Genomic DNA, 25,523 nt, shown 5'->3' with positions numbered 1-25,523 from the left:
GCTTAGTTCATTGATTGTGATTTAAAGGGCCAGTTCTATGACTGAATGAGAGCAAAGAACCATGCTGGTCTGCATTTGGTTTTGTACTCCAAAATGTTCTATATGCTTTTTGCCTATGTAATTGTGTACAGCAATTATGCAATTGTTCAATTCCTGATTTTAGTTCTTGTGGAAAATCTGATCCTGAACTGTACATGGACATGGTGTGGAGAATGTTCAGCAATTATTTTGTTTTGTAAGAGAAACTGAAATGTTTGGGAAGATTATTCCCCAATAAGTTGATATGATCATTACATATCTTACAATTTGTTAGTTGCCTTGCACATTTTACATGGAATGGCAGGTTAGGTTTGTGATGAAAAAAATATATACACAGGTTTTCTTTAAATTTCTTCATTCTGAATAACTAACAAAGCGTTAATTAAAACAAAAAAAAGCACAGATGAAAATCAGTTACTTATTCAAAGTTCTGTACTATGAGTAATATTCAGCCTCTGCATTTTCAGCTTCTGCATTTATTTAAGATGACTAATTTCAGGGGAAAACAAGAGCTCTTGAAAATTTCACTTGCACATCCACATCACAAAGTGACAGGAAACACAACCCCCTCATATTCCACACAGCTCCAAATACCTTTTGTTATTTCTATATAAAGGTCTTTCATCCTCACTCATATAACAAAACTGCTAATCACAATCTAATACACAAACATCCTGATGGGTATGAATGTTTGGAAATGGGGGAAGACATTTCTTCTGATATTAAGAACATGAACCTCAGGGCTGGTTCTGTAATCCACAAAGACAAGACAATCAAATTTAGCAGGGATAGTAAGGGAGAGACAGAAACAACAATAGTTGTTTCATTGCCCTGCTAAAACTTTTTAAAGTGTTAGCCATAGGGGAAGAGAATGTATTTCGGGAGGTTTGTGTCAGTGAGCAAAAGTATCTTGTGGTGAAACTCTTCTGTTAGCAGCAATAGCCACTGCACCCTATATTTAATACCAAGTTAAAACTTGAAGTGCAGAGGCCAGTTAAATCAGTGTTAAGCACAGGTTATGTTTTTGCATGTATATACTATGAAATGGTCAGGGTGTAAATGAAGGAAAAGCCTCTCTGCTTTGGGTGCTCTCATTGCTGCTGTGAGAATGCAAAATACTGGAAGAGAAAGCCTATCAATGTAGATACTTGATGGAAAACTATGGAACTAGACTAAACCAGCTTTCAAATACTGTGGAACCTCAACTTAAGAGTGTCCCAACTTCAGTGTTTTGAGTTATGAGCAGTCACTTGACTCAGCCTTTATTTTGACTTACGAGCAGCATTTTGAGTTAAGAGCTACTGCCAGAGGGAATGCTAGTATGAGAGTACAGAGCCTTAGGGCAACAAGGAAGCAGCCTCTGTACCTCGTGCTCTTGTCCATTTCGGGAGACTGCTGGCCACTTTGAAGGTTTGGGTTAGTTGATTTTAGGTGCTTTTTTTTTAGTCCTAGTATGTTTATCATTATTACTTCATTTATACCCCGAAGGGAACTCAGAGCAGCTTTATAAACTACTAGCTGTGCCCTGCCACGCGTTGCTGTGGCCCATAGTAAAACTTATCAAAGTTGAGGTAGATATCTGGACTATTATGAAAGAGAGGTCCCTACCTATTCCTTCCCCCTTTTCCTCCCCCTTTCTCTACTTTCTTCCTTCTCTACCTCTTTCTTTCTTCCTTCTTTCACTACTTGGTTTCATCCTTCTCTCTTTCCTTCATTCCCTCCCCCTTTCTTCCCTCCCTGTTTGCTTCCTTCTTTCACTTTTTATTTCCTTTTATTTCACCACCATCATAACAATAACAATAATGCAATGCATTGCCTCCGGGACCTGACACCTCTCCCATTCCTCTTAAAAGGGTCTCATAGGAACAATAGCATAATAATAATAATAGAAATAACAAGCTTTACCCGCCACGTGTTGCTGTGGCCAATCTTCCCTCTTTCCCTCCTTCTTTCCCTCCCTCCCTCCCTCCCTCCCTCCCTCCCTCCCTCCTTCCTTCCTTCCTTCCTTCCTTCCTTCCTTCCTTCCTTCCTTCCTTCCCTCCCTCCCTCCCTCCCTCCTTCCTTCCCATCTTTCCTTCTCCTCTTCTTTCTCTATCTCTTTCCTTCCTTCCCCCTTTTTCGTTCTCTTCTGCTGTCTCTCTTTTCTTTCCTTCCATCTTTCCTTTTCTTTCCTTTTCTTCTTTCTCTAACTTTCCTTCCCCCTTTTTCTTTACCTCCCTTTCTCTTTCTTCCTTCTTTCCTTCCTTCCTGTCTTTTCTAGATTTTGACAGGGCGGGAAGGGGCGGGGTGGGGTTTGGAGGTGGCGTGAAGTAAAAGAAGGTAAAATTGGGGCAGGGGAGTGGTGGAGCGTGGGGTTGCGTGTGTGTGTGCGGCAGCGAGAGGAGTTATGGAGCGTGGGGTTGCGTGTGTGTGTGCGGCGGCGGGGGGAGTGGGGTTGCGTGTGTGTGTGCGGCGGCGGGGGGAGTGGGGTTGCGTGTGTGTGCGGCGGTGGGGGGAGTGATGGAGCGTGGAGTTGCGTGTGTGTGTGTGGCGGCGGGGGGAGTGGGGTTGCGTGTGTGCGTGCGGCGGCGGGGGGAGTGATGGAGCGTGGGGTTGCGTGTGTGTGTGCGGCAGGGTGTGTGTGTGTGTGTGCGGGAAGCGGCGCGGCGGGGCTTGGAGTGGGCATGGTTTCCACAGAGGGAACGTTGGCCGGAAGGCCATGTGCACGCGCCAGGGAACTTGCGGCTGGGCGCCAATTCGCATGCTCAGTTGTTTTGCCGTTTTGTGAGTGTGTTGTTGTGTTGTTTTTCATTTTGAGTAGATATGTTTGTACCTTGTGGGTTGTGTTATGGGCATGGGAATTTTGGTTAAGTTTCGTTGGGTTTTTTTTTAGTTTTGTTCTTTTGCCGTTTTGTGAGTGTGTTGTTGTGTTGTTTTTCATTTTGAGTAGATATGTTTGTACCTTGTGGGTTGTGTTATGGGCACGGGGATTTTAGTTAAGTTTCGTTGGGGGATTTTTGAGTTTTGTTGTTTTGCCGTTTTGTGAGTGTGTTGTTGTGTTGTTTTTCATTTTGAGTAGATATGTTTGTACCTTGTGGGTTGTGTTATGGGCACGGGAATTTTGGTTAAGTTTCGTTGGGGGATTTTTGAGTTTTGTTGTTTTGCCGTTTTGTGAGTGTGTTGTTGTGTTGTTTTTCATTTTGAGTAGATATGTTTGTACCTTGTGGGTTGTGTTATGGGCATGGGAATTTTGGTTAAATTTCGTTGGGGTTTTTTTGAGTTTTGTTTCCTCGTTGGATGCCCCTAACAAATTTATATATATAGATGGTGAAAAGTTAATGCCGCATCATGTATGTTTGGCTTCATGAAGACAGAGGGAGAGAGAGCAAGAGAGAGAGGGAGGCTGGAATGAGTACAGTATGAAGAAAATGATGATTCTGTCTCTTCACTTTGTGCTTTCTTGCCACAACTGTGTGCTCCTAGCATTTTAAAGTGAATCTTTCTTTTAATTGTTCCATGTGACTGTGTTTTTATATGTTTTTATGGATGTAATCACATTTTTTTAAATACTAATGATGTTTAACACTGTTTTAATGTTTATTTGAAATTGTATTGTACTTCTTTTGGTGTTAGCCACTTTGAATCTCCTTATGGAGAGAGAAAGCAAGGTTTTGCCTTGCTGTTACACTGGCCAACACACTGTTGCTCAAATATGCTTCCTTGCCACAGCTTTGTGCTTCTACTATTTTAAAGTTGTTCTTTCTTTCTTTTTATTGTTCCATGTAAATGTGCAGTTATACATTATTTGTTATTTATAAAGTACATTTTCTTATTTAAAAAATACATAACAAAAATTGAGGGGGCGTTCAGGGGTGGAATGGATTAATAGCATTTCAATGCATTTAAATGGGAAAATTCACCTTGAGAAAAGAGAAATTCGAGTTAAGAGCTCTGTTGTGGAACAAACTAACTCTTAACTCAAAATATCACTGTAGATAAGAAATTGGTTTCTAGGTAACATTGAGTTATATATTTATGCCTGTAGAAACTGTGAAAAAAAGTTTTGCAATCCAGCAAATGCTATATTATGTCATCATATAAAGATGTTTCTAAATGAAGGACTTATATCTCTATGGTTAACATTTATTAAGACAATGATAACATTACGTAACAAATTTTGAAAAAAAAATGTTCCTGGTTTGAAAGTGTTATTTCCTGTTTAATTATGTGGTACTTTACTTTGAAAGTAGTTGTTATACTCCAGAAACTTCATTTTTGTGGCTGCCACAAACTGTGTTGAATTGGTTGAGACTATGGAAGATATTCATTGAAAAACTATAGCAAAATGTGCTGCAGGATGTTCCACAAAAACAAAGGTTTTGCAGTTTAATAAACACAAAGCAGTCTATGTAAGGAAAATATATAATAACCAAAGAGCATATAGTATACACTTTTACCAAAATCCCCAGTACAAAGCTCAATTCAGTGGCATAAAGCAAAATGAAAAGGAGCAGCCGCTTTCAAACGTAAGAGTTCTGATATAGATCCCATATAGCCTCATGGCTCATCATCTGCTTACTTCGTCTGAAAGATTTCATTGAACATGTATCCCTGAAGCCTATATACATTGGGATATCAGACTTAGAACAGTTTTGTTTGAGAGCAGCTGCTCCTTTTCATTTTGCTTTATGCCACTGAATTGAGCTGTGTACTGGAGATTTTGGTAAAAGTGTATACTATATGTTCTTTGAATATTATACCTTTTCCTTACATAGATTTCTTTGTGTTTGTTTAGATAGCCAAAAAGTATTCTGGGATATTGTATAGTAGTATAGCCATTTAATAAACCATTTCCATGTTTTTAATGATACAACCAATTAACAAATGACATTTATAACGCTGGAACAAAAAAAATGTGTTACCTAGTGTTAATTGGATCATTACATTTTTGTACACAATTTGCACATGTACTCAATAATCGCACAAAAACGTTGTGTTATCTCAGGCCATGCTCCTAATTCTGCAACAGAGCTAATAAAACCCCATGCCTCTGGATGGCCAGGATATTGGCCTAATCAGATCAGCAATGTTTATCCGTGTAACATGCACCTCCATTGCCATGACAGCAAAGAAATACATCTGTAATCTTGAATGCATCGTTAAATGGAACTGTGTCACAGCAACGTTTCATTACCCCACAATGAACTACAGCCACCCCTAATTTGCTAATTTAACGCGTACAAAGGAACATAAATGTGTTACTTATTACCTCATGAAAGCAAATATTTATTATGTGTGTTGTTTTGTCCTCTCTCTGGAAAGTGGCTGAAGAGAAATACAATGCTATCAAAAGCTTTTATTAGAAAATAAGTAATTATATAGCTCATGTCCAGCTGCCATTTAGCAGATATTTTATTTAAATGTTGCTTTCTGATAGAACTAATAGGGCATGATGTCAGGTTTATTAGAGAATAATGTATCCTCCCTCCCAAAATCTGTTATTTCTCAACAGTTCACAAACAGATCAATTCAATAATATTCTACTATTTCAAGATAACCAGTAAATTTCAGCCAAGATAGGATGCAACAAATTCCTTTCACCTACTTCTTGTTTGTTTTCAAACCACTTGGTCCAAATTTCATTGCTTATACAGAGTTTCCAAATATTACATAGCTTGTTGGCCTAAGAACATAATTCTCACATAGCGGTTAGTAGGTTACAGGTTAAATCCCGTATTAGCACTTGCTTCCATGACGAATGATGCCAGGAGATCCCTAAACACTAGTCTTCAAGTAGAGGCACAAGTGGCCAAAAATACTAATCTTTGCTAACTGTGTTTCCTTCTTTATCCTCGTCTCTTTAGTGAATATTGAGTTTACTCTTGAAAATGAGTGAATGATAAGCATAATACACAAAGCAGAAAATAAAATCAGCTCAGGGTTGCTTTTCCTTGCCCCACAGAGATGGTAAAGTAGTATGTAAATTAATTATTGCATTTCATTGAATTTAAGACCATATTTTTCTAAGCATGCAACTGAAGACACAGCCAATAATGTCAATTCTCTGCAGTCTCATTTGACCACAAAACTTTAGAGAATAGCAGCAAAAAGCGATGAGCCATATCAGTGTAATCAATAAATGCAGCTTTCCCCTGGACCTTACTCACAAATGTGCTTTCTTAAAATCACAAAACAATTTCTGTAAAATGTTTGCTTTAAAACACCACACTTCTGAAAATGTAAAGGTCCACAAAGAAAACTAGGGCAAGTCATCAAAGAGTGTCTCTATGTTGTTTATGGTATAAGTCAATATACACTATACATGTAATATAATGAGGCCAGAAACCTAGGGTGGATAAAGTTAATGGGAGCATTATGGGTGTGAGGAATGTGGAAAGGAACAGTAAGTCAGTGGAGGATTTTAAGTAAAAATAGAATGATCAAAAAGGTAAAAGATCTGAAATGACCCAAAAGAATCAAAATAGTAGAGCTGCATTATTCAATATTTTTATATTGCAACTGGGGACATTTTTGTCTTTTAATATTTTTTACAGTACCTAATGTCCACGCATGATTTAATTTAGGAATCAGAGAAGAGGGAGAAGCAACAAGGTATGATATACATGTTGACTATGCAGAGAACTGGAGATTAAGGGCCCAAGGAAGCAATATAACAAGTCATTAAATTGTAGTAGATGAGTACCAAAATTACAGTTACTGCTGTAATTATTGATAATCACTAATATGAATGTTTGGGAGGAAAAAGTAGCAATTTAGACCTTAGTTATGCCAATTTAATTGCCAGCTCATGAATTTCTCCCATAGGAATGTTCACATGCTCTGAATTCTGGAATACAGAACATGAAAATACCACCAAGCTTATGTATTACATTACTGAACTACTGAAATCTGGTATCAGTTTGAATTAGCTGCTACTTAGATTTCTAGATCTGTAAATAGGAATATTAGCTCTGCATGTAAAAATGCCAAATATCTGCAAACATTTAACTCTCAATGGAATTACTGAAATTGGGAAATATGCAGGGAGGGGTGGGGAAGAGAGATTACCTGGAAAGTAATCACTTTCTGGTCAATATGCGAACATGACAGGGTATTGCTGGAATAAAATGTTTCTAAGTTAAATTTGTTAGCCACAGTTAAAGCAGGTGCATTATATCAATGGTAACCTCGAGCCGTGAGGAGAGGAGGGCAAGAAATAAAAATTATTATAATTATTACTATTATGCCAAAAATAAGCCTATTGATTTAATGGGTCTATTCTCATCAGGACAAAAAAATTAAAGGGTGCTTTAAAGAAAATACAAATTGAGTCTGCTTTTTTATTTATTAAAAAAAGCTACTTGGTTTTGAAATGCAGAAACTTCTAAACTATAAGAAACTTCTTTGTTTTTTTCCAAGTGGTAAAAATGATAATAATAAACATCAACATTAGTATGTGTGTGTGTGTGTGTGTGTGTATTTCCCTACAGTGTCAAACAGACAAAAGAAAACCCCACAAAATGAACTATGAAAAATAAAACCAAGACCAAGAATTTCAGTAATGTGGAGTACTATAGTCTATATAAATAAAAATGTAATGTTCGTTTGTGGGATTAACGTAACTCAAAAACCACTGGACAAACTGACCCCAAATTTGAACACAATACAGGCCAACAAGTGACCATCACTCATAAAGCACTGAAAAACACAGCAGAAGAGACTTAAAAAGCTTTAAAAAACACCCAAAAATTACATTACAATGCATGCACAAAACCACATATATATACGCAAACACATATACACAAATATATACACACACATACACACAGAAAGCACATATACACAGGGGGATGGCTAGTTTTACATAAATGTTTACATGCTACATAGCTTGTACAAATAATGTAGGAGGAGGAGGAGCAATGTAGGAGGAATGATGTACAACATGCTATCTTAAATATTTTATTTTTCATTCTAAAAGTAAATATTCTGTAACCATTTTTTCAATTTTTCCCCAAAAAGTGATCCAAGGGGAAAAAAATATAGTACACGTTTTCCTTTATTAATTTTTTCCCACATTTTCACTTGGAAATGAAAGCAAGGGAATAAAGTTAAAATGTGATTATAAAGTGAACTAAAGAGCTTTTAAAGGAATGTATGAAACACTGAGCTTTAAAATGCACTTAAAAGCAAGAACTCTTTCTAAATGCATAACTCTCCATAAATGTTTTTCAAAACAGAAAGTGATAAATAATAAGCAAGCATTACCAGTTACACACACACACAAGTAATGGAATTATTCTCCAAAAAGTAATAATAGTAATACCATTATTTTTAAGATGCTCACGTCGGACTTGAGTTAAGAGATTTTACATTGGTTTTCAATTGCCAGAAAAGATTAGCTAAAAAGTCTCAAAGCAGAACACTACACAGAGTACTTCTGAGTTGATTGATCCCATAAATCAATACATGTGCCACTGATGGAAAGAACTGACAATGATAAACCAGTTGCACATAAGCCAAAGGAGAAGTTCTATTCTGCAATGCTGCCTGACTTTCATTGAAGCTAGTTTAAATTTATTGCTGGGTCAACACTTGCCAGTTCATGTGCTCACTAGGTCAGCACGTAAATGGGACTTGGAACTTCCTGCTCCCTTTTCTGAGTGCCACATTTGTATGATGACATATTTGTCAGAGAACACAATGTCTTCAATAGAAACATTGATACACAGAAGTAACTCAAAAGCCTTTGCACTCTGTTCTATATACATGAAATTGCTAGAAACCAACACAGAAACAAATTGAATGTACACAAATTGCAATTTCTGAAAACTATGTATTAAATTAAAAAGAATTACACCTACATTATCCCATCAGTCTTACAATGCAAGAATCTAAAAAAATATGTGAGGAACAAAAATAACAGAAAAAGGATTCCTCAGTGTGAGAACTAAAGAAAACCTGAAATACTGTTTTTTTCCTTGTTGAAAAGCACTTGCCACCTGTTTAACCATAACTGGTTTTCTCTTCATTATCAAGTATCCTCTTTACACAATGATGGCTGTTTATGATTAAGCTAATTTATACAAAATGCATACATTTGAGCAGACCTAGGAAGACACCAAATTTTATGGAAGTTAGCATTTCAAACTACAACGAAGAACAGAAACCTACATGCTAAACAACAAATTAATTAGCAATTAGTACACCACTGTCACAATGTCATTACGGCAGGGCCTCGAGAAAAAAAAAATTATCAGGCATTATATACCTATCTTGAGCAGCCTTCCAGCCAGCAATTAACATAGCTGTAACAGAACAGTGGAAAGCTAAACGCCTTAATTGACTCAAAAACAAAAAAAGTTAACACTCATTTTTTTTCCATTTTACATGGGATATAAGATCACTAGTTTCTAAAATTCTATGGTTTAAATAGTTATGCCAATAAACCTGATTTACAATGAAATGTATCTATCAAATTTAAAATGCCCAGAATTTACTGACTTTCTCACTTTCAATGAGCTTAACAAGCAATTTACAGTAGTTTAAGTTTGCTATTCTTACCTGTAACCCAGCAAAAAGAGCTGGCAATAGCCGATCCTTTCATTATTACCAGTTCTAGTCAGTCACATCAACTGTGTAGAAATACTTGCTCAAAGAACTAGGTTCAAAACTGTGCTGCTACAGTTTTTGCTGTGGCTAATTGGATTTGTAAAAGGTAATCTGGGAGGAGCCATCACCAGCATTTTTTTCTCTTCAAGCTACTTTTAAAATTCAGAATAGACTGAACAGCTATCTGTTTTAACTCTGAGCTGGTATCAGTTTTCTGTTCTTTTGCTGTATTTATGCTGTTTTTGATGTTAGAAGTTCATGTCTTATTTTATAAACTATTGTTGTAATTTATTTATTGCAGAAAAATCTGTTTAGATAGCATATAAATGCCATAAATGCCATAAATATGCCAAATTAATTTTGTATGACTGCTCTATAGTTTAAATTAAATTAAATTAAAAAAAAACAACTACATAACACAAACAAATGCAAGCAATATTCTTTTTTGCTTTTTAAAATCCAGCTCGTTTAAAATAACCAGTTAAAACACATACCTCATTTCAGTAATTTTAGCTAACAACCATTCTTCACAAATCTGTGTCAGATCGAAGCTCAAAGAGCAATCCTGTGGATGTTACAAATCAATGAGACACATCAATCAATATGACCTTAACACGACTCACTTAGTCCTGATCTAGCTCCTTTTATATACAATTAAATATCAATTTAAAAATCTACTCTGTAAAACACTTGAAACAGTAGCTACAATTTCACACTCATGTCTAATAGGTTACTTCCTTGGTTACTTTCTTAGTAGAAGACACTGGCAGATACAGCTAATTTTAATTAACCAGGTCAAGCAATTTAAGAACTAGGTCAATCACAGAAAGGTTAAAATAAATGTGGCTGCTGGCATACACAGAATTATAATACCGGTAAGTCATTTTCAATAGTTCAGCGAAAGAAGAAATAGCATATGGAGCAGTTCAGATAAGGAGGAAATACCATATGGAACAGCTTGCCGTGTTCTAAAGTAAAAATTTAATAACATTGCAAATCTAGAAATGAACTTTTCTATCCTTTTGACTTTTTGACTATACCTGTATGCTTCTAATTCCACATATGTTTATAATTTATGATGGTATTATCCCATTTGAATATAGTGACCTAAATTCACAGGATATTAGTTAGAAGTATCTCTTCTATTTATGCAAACAAGAAGGTTCTAGAGGGAAGTGTGCCAAAGACCTAAGCCTGCAACCTAATTAAGCCTGGAACACATTGTGTCAGCTAAGGACTTGCATTTGATTATCCAGCAAAGATAGTGAGCTTGAAACAAGGCGGACTGTTGGGTCCCTCTAGCATTTTGCATGGAGCTGTATTAAGACATGCCTGAAATGTCTTTCACCGTAAGAATGCTACTTCATTTCTGTCATGGGAGGTTTACTCCCTTGTTTGTTTCCAATTCCAGATAGCATAGTGTTGCTAATTCTTTTAAAGATGATTTCTTATGTGAATATCCGCATAACAAGTATAGCATGGCTTCTCTTAGGTAACAAAACAGCTTTTTTAAATTCATAGATTTTTCACTTTAATGTAGGGTTCTGTACCCCAACCCATGAAAATGGAGTGCCTACAATAAGGACATTAATAATAATATGTAGCAACAAATGTAACAAAATTAAAGAAACTCCTCTCCTGCCTTGTGCTCAGCAAATGACCTACCTGCACATAGGTGGTCCACAGAAGAAGAAAAAACTCAACATCACAACTGAACATATTCATCCAGGGGAACCACTTCATAATTCCACATTAGTCTCACCATGAGTAATTAATTGCCAGAAATCTTATTAGACTATACCACTGGCTTATTACACATTGCTATAGTTATATTCATGGTGGAAGTGCTAAAATATTTCTTACTGATGTGAAAATGGACTCAGTGGACACTGCCAGCTGGGACTTTAGGGTTTTAAACTTTATGCAGCACTGGGCTACAATCCTGTGAAAACCCTGTTGCCCAAGGGCATGACCAGTAGCCATAAAAACTGACTGTTCCTTCTATTGGTGCTGCTAATAAAATGCTAAGCAGCACCAACCTCCAGCAAGGAGAACAGCATGATGCTAGTCTGTGCTGCTAGAAGGGGGTAGTAATGGGATAGTTGATGGTCAACCATCTATTAGCCTTCCTACTGCAACAATAGCCACCCAAATATTTAAGTAAACAAAGACAGGGTTACAACAAACAAAGTAAACAAAGACAGGGTTACTACTTACAACATTTGAAGAAGTTGTGCAGATCAAAAATACCCACTTAATGTGAAACATTGCCTTTTCCTTGAAATGGTGGCACATATGAAAAATCATATTGTTTCATTCATTAACAAAGTCTTCCTGCAGGAAGTTTTTCCCATCATTATTGGATATACAACTCCACTTAAGAGTCTATACACACTCAACAATGGCAACACACATTTCCAATGGAAAATGTTTATTTGAATATTCAAATACATGGAACACTGGGATTTGCTATTCTCCCTAAAGGAGAAGCAGTAACTTGTAATCACAGGCAAGGCACACTTTAGGTTATAATGTTTATTTTTACACTTGTCCCTGCAAACAACAGAAGTGTGGGGAAAGCCACATCACCCTCCTCCCAATTGCAGTGAATGCACAATGCAAGGGGAAACCCACAAGGCAACTCCCACCACACAACAAAACAAGAGAAAACATCTCCATAACTCCGTCTCCATCAGCGAAGGCAAATGTGATGGGGGAGTACCTCAGTCTACATCCTTATAGTCCAAAAATATTTGACCAATGCATTTTGAACATTCTTTAGTTGATTTTACTCGCTCCTTCTCATTGACAACTGGCATTCCCAGAGTATTCAGCACAGATTCTTATACATGTCCTGGAATATTTTTGAGAACCTGCCCCTCATCCTACAGATGTTATGCAAGATGGCACAAGCAGTTATTATAAAGGGGGCATTCTCTTATTCAGGCTCCAACATCAGCATCACCACTGGGCTTTCAAATGCCCTTTTTACTACGTTCTTCACACGATTTAGGCAGTGACTGAGTGTTTCCTTATGGTCTATCAGGGCATCCAGAAAAGGCTTCATCAGTCATTTTTTGTGTATGTCCAATCAAGTAGTAGTGGGCCAACCTGCTCCCCATCTCAAGTTATCACTGGGTTGCCAGGAACAAAACCCAACACCTGCATGATCTCATATGTTGCAGACTTCCTGATCACTTGGGTATCATGATTTTTCCCGATCTAACCAACATCCATGTCCATAAAGATCCCTGCATGATCCACAGTCCCCTGTGCTTCCTGCTAATGCATTCTCTGCCTTCTTTGATCAGAGAAAATTTCGGGCAATGGCACCCATCAACTTCCACTCGCTGCGGAAATGCTAATGCACAAAAGTCATCCACTATCTGCAAGAGAAAAAGAAGGTAGGGAAGAAAAATGGTAACTTAATACAGCACAGATTTTCATACAGCAATTGGCTGTACTTCACAGAGAAAAGTGGGAGGAAGCAAAAAGGCAACTTATGCGAATATTCAATTATTGGGTACATCTCACAGAGAAATGGGGAAAGGGATAGAAAACTTATGTAAATATTCAAATTTCTGTAAATCTCGCAAATAATATATGAATCTATGGCAATGTTGCCATTAAAATACACACCTCTCAAGCGTTTCCCAGGAAAATGGTCCGAGGTAGAAGCATTCCATAGACAGGCAGCTGTTGAGCAACCACAGCCAAACTGGAGGACTGTAAACTGATATACACAATGGGTTGCAAACATCTATACGACTTTTTTTTTCCATGGGGATGGCCCTCCTCATGACGGTGTCATTCTTCTTCATGTTTGAGCAATGTACATCCATAATGGCAAAGAACATGGATTGAAGCATACAAAATTGTCAACCTGTTTCTCATCTGACCAGACCAATATGATTAAAACCTCCCATTGCTCCCCATAATGTGGATAAACCCACCAGCTCCAAGAATGGCTACTTACCTGACTTCCACTCCAAGTGCCATTTCAACCCCATCCCCACCCCATGAAGCAAAAGACAGTGTTGCTGAAGACTTTTTGCACAAGCTCTTGCTCATCTGCAAAGAGCCCGTATCCAAGCACTCACATGCCATTTCCAGAAATGTAAACACTTCCAGGAGACAATGCATATCTGCAGAGATTATCAGAATGGCAGAGGGAGTACATGTGAGGGCTAAGGCAATTACCCATGTACCTTCGCAGGGACACATGCTATCCAACAGGAGTATAGATGGCCAGCATAAGAAAGGCTATTTGTTTAACTGAATTTAGGAGGATACACATATATCCACATGCAGGCTGAGAAAAAAATAATGCAGTTATTATGCTCATGAGATCTAAGTTATACATCTACACATGTTTGTTGCCAGGCTTAAATCAAAGTGTTGCTTTTTACAATTTCTGAAAAATCATCTCTTCTTACATGTGTCTATCTGCGCCATATGATCATCAAATATTCTGCATAATAATTTCTTTTAATCCTGTACCCACTACTTTTAATCCTGTACCCACTACTCTGGCTGGCCCAGTTTTAATAATTGTCTGATGTATTGTTATTGTTTTGTTTACTTGCTTAACTGTTTTAACTTGCTTTTGTATTGTATTGCTGTATTGTTGTTCTGTGGCTTCGGCCTGTTGTAAGCTGCATCGAGTCCCTTGGGAGATGCTAGCGGGGTACAAATAAAAGTAATAATAATAATTATAATTATAATTTCTGGTAGACTGCTACTCTTTAGGTCTTTTCAGTAGATTATGGAACACTATTCATAAACTGGTCTGCTGGATTCCTATTTTATTGACTTATCCACCTGTGACAAAACACCCTGTGCTCTCAGACTTTTAAATTTACTGTATGCCTAAAAATTGTGTTACTACAGCTCTTCTCTTTCCTTGTATACGATTTTTAGAAATTGTGCCCTTGATTCTCCATTTTTGTAAGTTTTATTTTGCTTCTGCTTTTTCAGCCCTTAGATTTAATTGGATTGTATTGCTTTTATGTTACATTCTACTATCATTATGTACATCACATGACAACTTTGTGTACCATGCAGTTCATAAACTGAATAAAATAAAAGGACCCATAGTTGGACAAGATAGGGCCAATAATTTTAACTGCTGAACAATTTAGATAAACTGTTTTGTATGAAAATATGGTGCATCTGGAGCAGTAACTGAAAGAGAAAAATAGCCATTCCTTTTGAAGCAGCTACACAAATTTTAAATGGAGACAAAAAATGAACAAGTGCAGCTTTTTAAACCTGAAAAAAATTGCTGACAGTGTACTTCAGAAATAAGCTGTACATACATTCATGGTGACAGTCTCTTCTGACAACTAAGTATTGCCTCATTTATATATTCCCCTGCTACTCAACACATAGGATTACCACAGAGGACTTTACAGAAACTATTGATGACAAAATAATGTAAAGAAAATTGCCTCAAAAGCAATTCTAAGCACTTGGTTTAGTTGTATATACTATCTTGGGATTAATTACTCCACAGGCCTGGCGCCTATTTTTATTAGCTGGACTGTAAACCTCCTAGAAACAAGTTACTCATTCTAAGTACTAAGAGTCAAGGGAACGGTGCAAAAGAAAAAAAAAGTTCACATCATCAGCATGTGAGCTAATCATTTTTGTTATTTTTTTAATTAAAATAGAAAATGTTGTTGTGATCATAAAAGTGGGAAATTGAAGCAGAGACCAAAAGCGGAGATGCATAAATCTTTCAAATTAACCAATTATACAGACACTTATTTTAAAGAAATCTCTAAATTAACATATTATTATGCACTGTAATTCTCTAATTTAAATCTCTCTCTCTCTCTCTCTCTCTCACACACACACACACACACACAAATACTTAAAATACTCTGTGAAAGAAAACTGGATTAAAAAAAACAAGAAGAACAGTATTCACTGCTCAAAACTCACATATGTATATCTACATATGTATATATGTGCAAAACAAGGATGGGGCATAAAAAGTGATTAAACAAAGTCATACCTGCTTATTCAAGAGATTGTATTTCAAGTCACAACTCCTCATTTTGCATAAAAACAATATTTCTGTGATTCTTAATCAGAACAATGCAGCCACTAAACTATTGGAGAATCACTCTTAACTCTTAACTAATCAATGGAAACACCAAACATAGTATAATTAAATCCACATTAGATACAATCAAGTCTAATACTTCTCAAAAAGAGGGTGAAGTGCATGTTTAATTCTCTCACTGAAATGAGACTTAATCTTAGCAGAATCACTATTGAAGTTACAAGGTTTTATTGCCAGGGGAAAATGACATAACTAGTTAGCATCTTTTAAAGTGTTTAGGAAGGCAAACTCTAACACATAAAGCTTAGAGTTATGAAACATTTAGAACTGATAAGTAATCCAACTTGAATCTTTCGTTTCTTTATAAAAGCGGTTTTCCTTTCAAAAATCACTTTTAACTTTTCTTTTAGAAACTCTAATATTTTCAGAAATTTCAGCACCTTAATTCTGCATCCAATTAGGCCCAAAACACAGACACCAAACCTATGGCTATAGATAATATTTTAGAATGCATATGTGTTCCCAAGCCATCCAAACAGCCTCGGACCAAGCTTATTAAAGGACTACTTTTCTTTGTAAAAACCTGCCCAAACTGGAGAGAGACCTTTTTCTTTTGCCCACCACTGATGTACACTGGCAGGCCTATGGGTTTTTTCCTCAATGGACTTGCCCAGATATTAATACTACTAAGGTCTTTCTTCCAAAAGGTACAAGCTGTTTTTTAAAAACATGCAAAACTTTCTGAGCCAATTTATCTTGCTCTGCATTTTGATTTGTATATTGTTTTTAATTAGTTTTCTATCTGGTTGCTGTTGTCTAAATGTTTTACCTGGCATGTTTTCACTATGCTCATTATGCTTGATCTTAAACTAATCGGTTATTTCCATGTATTCTATTTTTAGTTACCTTGAATATTTTGTAAGGAAAGATAGAATTTGTAGTTAATATACAATGTTAAATTGTAATAGCAATATTTTTCTTATCATTTCTATAACTATATGGATTGTAAAGGTTAAATAAATGGCAACGATTACAGTTATTTTCCACAATACCTCTGGCAATATGTGCTAGACTAGCTAATCAACCTTTTTCCTTAACCCCCCCTCCCCCCATTTTGAACATTGGAGATCCAGATTCAAGCCTTAACTTGGTCATGAAAGTCACTAGGTGATCTTGGCCAAATCACACTCTCTTAGCCTAATCTATCTCACAAGATTACATAAAGTTGGGAAGAGCTGTTCTCAATTCACTGGAGAAAAGACAGAGTGTAAATCTAACTAATAAAACAGAATATCTGAATACATGACTTTGATATTTCTGGTGTCATGTGCCTTCAGCACAGCATGAGTGTTTTCATGGCTAGATTTATTCACAGAAGAGTTATACAGACAGTCCCCGGTTTACAAACATCCAAATTACATATGACTCCAAGTTACAAATAGAGGTGATAGAACAGAAAGTGAGAGGAAATCCACTCCTAAGAAAGGAAATTCACTCCTGTGTTATCATGGAGAAAACATATCTCCACTGAAGCTTTATCACCAATCCTTATTTCTATGACAAGCAAAAACATTTTGCTCCCAACCTCTGGTCCTCCAGGTGTTTTGGACTTCCACTCCCACAATTCTGAACAGCTTGTAAGCTCTGGTCTTTCTGGGAGTTGAAGTTCAAAACAACTGGAGGACCAAACATTGGGAGCCACTGCTCTAAAGGCACTTTGATTTTGTGAGTGCAAGGGGAAAGAGGAAAACCCACATTAATGGTGGATACCCAATCTAGGAAACCACAACTCTGACTTTGTAAGATCTGAGTAAGCCTATTGATAACAGAATACCTCAGGAGTTGTTTTATTCAGTGATCCATGTTTTGTGCTTTCATGTTGTCTCTAACCTATCAACAGGATTTGTTTGCAAGATTATTCAGAAGAGATTTCCCACTCCTCTGAGTTCATTCACAGAGCTGCATTAAATAAAAGTTAGCTTCATGGACATTTACTCCCAGAGTAAAGTACTAGTTTAACCAACTATACCACGCTAACTCATGGTGAGTATTTTAGATGTTTAGAAGACTACATTAACAAATTTTACTCCTACATGATATTTTCTAAATCCTTGGAATAATAATAACAACAACAACAACAACAATAACATAATAAAAATTGAATTTCATACCAACTTCGCCTCATGGCGGGTTACAAAACAACTAAAACACATAAGCACAGCAAAAACACTACAAACACGCACACTAAAATGTATCTCCATAAAAGTTACACACCAAAATGTATCTCTACAAAATACATACCAAAACATAATAAACAGAGATCAAATAAAGGATACTTAAAATTAATGTTTAAAGATTATCTGGGTAGGCCTGCTGGAAGAGACAGGTCTTTACATGGTTTTTAAATTCCTACAGCTCATTTAACCGTCAGAGTTCTGTCAGCAGGCTTTTCCCCAGTTGTAGGGTGGCCGATGAAAAGGTCCTCTGGCTGGTAGTTGCCAGTCAGGTTCTGGCTGGTTGGAGCAAATACCCTCCAGAAGACCAAAGTGTGTGGGGTGGATTGTATAGGAGAAGGCGCTTCTTTAGGTAACCTGGACCCAATTAGCACACATAATGGGGAATATCTCAAACAAATGTTGGCACAACTGTGGGGAGATAGGTTCATTCTCCCACAAGTGGTGGGATTGTAGAAATATTCAGAACAATTATGGTAAAATAAGATCTGTAATGGAAGATATAATAGGGAAAGAATTAATGTGGGATAAAGCCAGATTTATGTCCCTCACAATCAAGGTAAAGGATGATAACAATACTTGGACAGAAATCCTAAAATACATGACAGCTGCAACACAGGCCACGATAGCCCGGAGATGGAGAGATGATACAAAATGGGATTTGGAAACCTGGTGGACTTATCTATCAGAATATATAATTAATGATTTTATCAATCAAAGGAAAAACAAGTTCATAAATAGTCAAATAGAACAAGACTGGCTCAAGAAATGGTCTGTGCTAATTGACAAAATAGACGGAGATGACAGATATAGCATTTTGAACCAGGCTTTCCACACGGTTAAATTGATGCAATGACATCATTTAGAATTGCTGTTCCAGGGGTGTGTGTGGGGGGTGGGAAATGAGGGGAGGGCAGGGGTGATGGGCGATACATAACTAAGAAATGTATAAAATGTCATTTAAGGAGTATTCACTTTTGGAATAATGTATACTGAAATAAGTCCTGTATGGCATAATTTTGTTAATTGTTGGGATGTATCAAATAAAGGAAAAAGAAAAGAAAAGAAAAAGGTAACCTGGACCTAAACCATGTAGGGCTTTAAAGGTACAAACCAACACCTTGTACTTTGCCTAGAAACTAACTCGCAGCCAGTGGAGTGACTTAAGGATAGGTGTGATATGCTCACTCCTAGATGTTCCTGTAACCAAGCTAGCTGATGTATTTTGAACCAGCTGGAGTTTTGGAACTTGGTACATGGGTAGTTCAGTGTTAAAGCGCATTGCAGAAGTCCAACCTTGAGGTTTCCAGTGCATGCACTACTATCTTCAGGCCCTCCAAATCTAGGAAGGGGCATGGCTGGCTTATCAGCCAAAGCTGGTAATGAGAACTCATGGCCCTCGCATCTACCTGGGCCGACATTTGGAGAGGGGGAGCCAGGAGCACTCCCAATCTGCAAACACAGTCTTTCAGGGGGAGTGTAGCCCCTTCCAGAACTGGTTGACACACCTCCATCCTCAGAGGAGGACCCTTGGTGGCAAGCACCCCTGCATCCAACACTTAATCATCCTGGTTAAGATCAACCCTTGCATATTAATAAAAGGAGATGGAATTTAAGTTGAGAGAAGAACCATGAACCCCATTGTAGAGTTTTCTTGGCTATATTTATTCAGATGGATGTTGTATTATTATTATTATTATTATTATTATTATTATCCTGCTTTCCTCTCCTAAAGGGGACTCAAAATGTTAAACGTTTTCCTCTAAGGCTGTGGTTCACAACCTGTGGGTCCCCAGATGCAATGGTGGTAAAATTGTTTCTGCAATTGGTAACTGTATGAAAAAAAATCTTGCACCTTTCATCAAAGGAGTATGCTCTTACCTCAGTGGTTCTCAACCTGTGGGTTCCCAGATGTTTTGGCCTTCAACTCCCAGAAATCCTAACAGCTGGCGAACTGGTTGAGGTTTCTGGAAGTTGTGGGCCAAAACACCTGGGGACCCACAGGTTGAGAACCACTGCTTTAAGGGCACTTGGGGTTTAATGGCTGAGGGATAGAAGCAGTTTTCCGAAAAGCTGGAAATAAGTCAGAAGAGGCTCCCTTCTCCACATACTTGGATTTTGAGTTCACTTTCACCCATGTAAGTTTTGCAAACAATACAAAGAACCCACACCTCTTCTCCATAAACATGCACAGAACTCTCTGATGTGAAATAAACAAGCCCTTCTTCTCTGCCTGCCCAGATGTTCTTTCCTCGTTCAGCAATTCGTTGCAGGGCAGGACCTGAAGCAGCCTCACTCCCTCCTAAGTGGGGAATTAGCCTAAGTGTTAATTATCCCGCAATTAGGAGACTTCGACTTCTGTCCAGTGGGGGAGGGGCTGAAAGAGGAGTGCCCACAGATGCCCCGTTGGGCGAGTAACTGAAGCCATCGCATCCCTCAGAGCAGGGGCGCGTCAAAGAAGTACAGGGGAGGGAGGCTGCCTTTTGGTGGGAACGGCGGGCGGGCGGTTGTCATGGAGACGCGGAGGGCCGTGTTTGGAGGCCTCGTGAGGGGCGCGAGCGGGAAGGAGAGGAGGGGCTCGTGAGCCTGCGCGCGAGAGAGAGAGAGCGAGTGAGCGAGGCGGGAAGATGGCGAGGCAGGGCTACTTCGAGGGGGGGGGGGGCAGGAAAGGCAGCCGAGGAGGAGCCAGCTCTTGGGAGAGGGGAGGCGACGGGAAGGCACCCACCTCGTCACCGCCGGCTCCTGGGCAAACCCATCTGACGCCGCAGCGGCTCCTGAGCCTCCTCTCGAAGCCGGGCCGGCCGGCATTGGGGAAGGCCCCGCGGGAGGCGGAGCGGGCCCGCCTTCCAGGAGGGAACTGGGCGGGGGGAGCGCCGCGAGAGAGGAGGCGGTACTGCGCCTGCGCCAACCAACCGCCCGCCCGGCTTTGAACTGCGGCCGTTGGGCGGGAAAAAGGAAAGCGGCCAAGGGCGGAGGCGCGCGCTTCTGCGGGTGCTGTAGGAGCCCAGAGTGGGAAGGGGCCCCGAGGGTCACCCAGTCCAGCCAAGGAGCACATGCCACGGTTAAACAGCTCTTACTGTCCTAATGTTTAGGACTCAGTGGTTCTCAACCTGGGGTCCCCAGATGTTTTTGGCCTTCAACTCCCAGAAATCCTAACAGCTGGTAAACTGGCTGGGATTTCTGGGAGTTGTAGGCCAAAAACATCTGGGGACCCCAGATTGAGAACCACTGGGTGGTGTCTCTTCTATGTCAGGCATGGGCAAGCTTAGGCCCTCCAGGTGTTTTGAACTTTAACTCCCACAATTCCTAAGTGCCGGTAGGCAGTTAGGAATTGTGGGAGTTGAAGTCCAAAACACCTGGAGGGCCCAAGCTTGCCCATGCCTACTCTATGTTCTGTTAAGTATCAGAAAACAACCCCCCCCCCCCCCAATGTCACATCCTTTCAAATATTTAAACCTGGCTTTCATTGTCTCCCTTCTCTCAGCCTCCTTTTCTCCAAAGCTAAACATACCCAGCTCCCTAAGCCACTCCTCATAGGGCTTGGCTTCTGCCCAAATATGTAAACATAGTTGTCATTCCACCTCTTAACTTCTTCCTCTATAGACTAAACATACCCAGCTCCCTAAGCTGCTCTTCACACTGTATGGTTTTCAGACATGTTTATCCTTTTGGTCATCCTCCAACACTACCGGATTCTTTCACTCAGTTTCAGGGGTGCCACAAGAATCATAGACTTGGAAGAGACCTCGTGGGCCATCCAGTCCATCCCCCTGCCAAGAAGCAGGAAAATCGCATTCAAAGCACCCCTGACAGATGGCCATCCAGTCGCTGTTTAAAAGCCTCCAAAGAAGGAGCCTCCACCACAGATCCCTTTGGATTCTGAGCCAGACTAACACCTCTCAGTGTAAGTCATTTTTGTTTCTGTGACTACAAGTAGTGGACAACTCCCCTGTTGCAGCAGCTCCACTGGCTGCCAGGCTGTTTCCAGGCACCAGGTATGTAGCCGAAAATCTCATGGTGGTTCGCGAAAAGGCCTTACTGGTGCATTATTTAAACTGTTATGTTTATTCATATCATGATCTGATCACCATACTCAATATATCCCATATGCATGGGGGTATTGGGGTAATTATACAAAAGGTTTGCTAGGCTAGACCCTCTTTCACTCAGACTCAGCCCCCCCCCCCCAAAACTCAGCCCCCCCTGAAACCCCCCCTGAAAAAAATTTAGCGCCCCCCCCCCCGAAACAAAATCCTGGCTACGGGCCTGCCAGGCACAATTCAAAGTGCTGGTTATGACCTTTAAAGTCCCAGACAAGGGGCTCTCAACCTGTGGGTCCCCAGATTTGTTGGCTTTCAACTCCCAGAAATCCTAACAGCTGGTAAACTGGCTGGGATTTCTGGGAGTTGTAGGCCAAAACACCTGGGGACTCACAGGCTGAGAATCACTCCCCTAGATGGTTCATGTCGAGGCTATTTGGCTGACTGCATCCCCTTGTACAAACCAACCCAGGCCCTGATATCTTCAGGAGAGGCCCTTCTCTTGGTCCCACCTCCTTCCCAAGCTCAGTTAGTGGAAATAAGAGAAGAGGGCCTTCTTGGTGGCTGCCCCTCGACTCTGGAACTTCCTTCTTCATGTCCCCTCCCCGCTGTCGTTCCGGCAGCAGGCTAAAACCTTTCTATTCAGGCAGGCTTTTAAAAATAAGGGTGTTTGAAACCAACAAGGCCTGCTGTGCTTATGGTGATGTGGTTTTATATGCTTCTGTGGTTTTAACCTAGTATGTTTTAATATTAATGTTGTTTATTACTGTTTTAATATTAGTATATTTTAAGTTGTACTGAAATGCTTTTAGTTGTGAGCTGCTTTGAGTCCATATAGAGAGAAAAGGTGGGATATAAATAAATATAATAAAAATACTTTAGATCCAATTATTTGTCTTTTGGCCAGTCTGAGGTATCTGCAGAACTCTTCTCCAGCACCATGTTTAAAATAAGTAGATGAACGCAAAGCTTTGCGAACATTTCATGTTAGTGACACGCTTTTTAGATATGCATCATTTCACGACACAGTAATTCTGTTTTACTAGCAAACTGGAGGTTAAACCAACTTCTTATAAGAGATACAAATACATACACGTTGTATGAGGGCACAACATAACTCCTGAAAATCTTTCATTTATATTTTTAAATTAAATGATTTATTGCTTTTTTCACATAGAATCAGAGGTTTCTCATGACATTTGCACAACATGTCTACACATTGCAGCTGACACATTATTCAGTGTGTTCCGATACATAGTGTGGAAAGCTCTGGATTATCTTCCTGTCAGCTTTCTTCATTGTCCAGCCTTTACCACCATATGTAGAAAGTGGAAGTACAATGGTATGGAAAATCCTAATTTTGATATCCAATGATGCACGTTTACACATGAAGTGAAAGTGCTCCATGTTTAAATACAACCTCCCCATAAGTTAGGAGAGAGGGCCAGATGTCACTACCACCACAATCATGAGTTGATGTAATATCACCATGACTTTGGAAGGCTTTCCAAAAATATTAGAGAAACTCATTATGGAAGCTGTGAGCTCCATAGTTTTGACATCACGAGAATGAAATCAATTCTTTGAATTTTTAAAAAATGTATGCAGGAAAAAATATTTATTTTATTTATCGTGTCAGGGGCAACCAGACCATTGTATTACATTTCTAACAGAACAAAACAAACAAACAGAAAAAATGAGTAACTCTTAAGGTGCTGCTAGACTGCTTCTTTCTTTCTATAAGGAAAAGGACTAATTGACATATCTCTTGAAAATTGCCAGTAGAAAGCAGTTATGCCAAAAATGGGGACTGAGAGCCCTCAAATATTATTGGACTACAACAGGAAATAGGCATTGTAAGTAGAAAGCATCAGGACAAGGGCCACAAGTTCTGCAGATTTGGTTTATGCCAAGTGCAGGCAATTGTGGCCCTCCATATACTTTTCTGGTCTACAGCTTTCATTAGCCCTATTCGGCATATTCAGGTTTATTAGATTTGCAGCCCCAACACATTGGAAAGTCACAGCTATCCACTCTTGCTTTATGGCCTCCTTATGGATTTACAATAGTGTTAGTTTGTCCATTTCTGAGTGGTGGAGGACTTTGATAGAACAAAATTAACTGGATTAAATTAACTTAGTCTGATTTGGCAGATCTGTTGTGGGTTTGTTTTTGTTTTGTTTAATTTTAACATTTTATGGCTGTGTGGCTGTCATCAATATCTGCTTTGAACTGGATTATATGAGTCTACACTGCCATATAATCCGGTTCAAAGCAGATTATCTGGATTTTATATTGAGTCTAAGATGTTTATATGAGCAAAAGGTATGTCTTAGAATTGAAGAAATACAGTAAATATAATGGTCAGCTCTTATGAGCCAAGAACATTATGATTCAGGAACATATAGGAATGTACCCAACACTCCTGAGTATGAAAAGAATGGCAAACCTTTTTTCTGCCTCCTCTTCTCTCCAGCAGAATTTATTCTTGTACTTGGCCCAAGCAGGTCAAAACAGAGAGAGGGAGTAGATTTCCATTGTGCCACATTATGCTTTAAGGCCTTCTAAGGACAGAAAACAGGAACAGTGAATAACTCGATTGTTCCACTGCAATGCCATGTCAATGCAAGACATAAAGAACGAACACTGCTTTCTTTATTGCATCAATTACAATTAAGATCACTGGTTCAATTCATGCTTTCACTACACAGTACATGCTGACAAGACCCAAGTGGGATGAATTATTACACTTTACTGGGACCCCAAAATCCATGAAGTCCCATCCACACGATCAAGAAAAAGAGGAGAAGAATAATGGACATTATTTCCCTCCGTGCTTTTATTTACATTATCCTTATCTTATGTTTTACTGCAGAGCAAGCAACAGAACAAACAAGTCTTTCTCAGCATCTTAAATGATGTGCTTCCAATCAGAATAGTGTAACATGCTGTTTACCTGTCATGGTGATTTCTTGGCAACATTGGTTCAGAGGGTGGTTGCCATTGCCTTTCTCTAAGGCTAGGAAAATGTGATTTGTCTAAGTTACCCAGTAGTTTTCCATGTCCAAGTGGGGATTTGAATCCTGGTCTCTTGGGCTGGATCTACAATCTCATATAATGAAATTTGGAACTGCATTATATTCAGTGTAGACACATACAATGCAGTTAAAGTGCATTATATGAGGCCCCATTTACACTGCCATATAATGCAGTTCCAAATTTCATTATGTAACATTGTAGATCCAGCCAGATCCAGAATTTGCTTTCAGAATGAGTGATGCTTAAGAGACCAATGCGTTATGGTATTATCACTGCTTTAGAAACAACTACTGTCACTACCTGATAAATAAGGCACACAGAATCTACATATTCTTTTTCTATGCTAAAAAATAACGTCAACCAAATTTTATAATTAATTCTAGAGCTATATATGAAAATAGTGCAACCCCTTCCAACTGTTTTCCTTTACCTTGCCACAAGAGATAATTATATCTTTACACTTTACCTACTTGAATTCAGTTTTCCCAGAGATAGCATTGTTTCTCACTAGAA

At 38.8% G+C, this 25,523-nt stretch overlaps 1 protein-coding gene across 2 annotated transcripts in view; it reads right to left on the bottom strand.

Moving 5' to 3' along the window:
- PTPDC1 (protein tyrosine phosphatase domain containing 1) overlaps positions 1–20,794 on the bottom strand; it is a 39,834-nt gene extending 19,040 nt beyond the window's left edge. The window contains exon 1 of one of the 2 annotated variants that reach the window (XM_060766000.2): positions 20,657–20,794. Coding sequence is in view for 1 of the 2 variants with exons in the window: in XM_060765999.2 (XP_060621982.2) it covers positions 9,580–9,622 (43 nt within the window). In the remaining variant the exon portion in view is untranslated. Of the gene's footprint in view, positions 1–9,579; positions 9,705–20,656 lie in introns of those variants that run through there. The other variant, XM_060765999.2, reaches the window with a different exon arrangement.
- Positions 20,795–25,523: the final 4,729 nt, after the last annotated feature.

Source organism: Anolis sagrei, chromosome 2, assembly GCF_037176765.1.
Source record: "Anolis sagrei isolate rAnoSag1 chromosome 2, rAnoSag1.mat, whole genome shotgun sequence".
Classification (NCBI taxonomy): domain Eukaryota; kingdom Metazoa; phylum Chordata; class Lepidosauria; order Squamata; family Dactyloidae; genus Anolis; species Anolis sagrei.
This window is presented reverse-complemented; position numbering and strand designations above follow the sequence as displayed.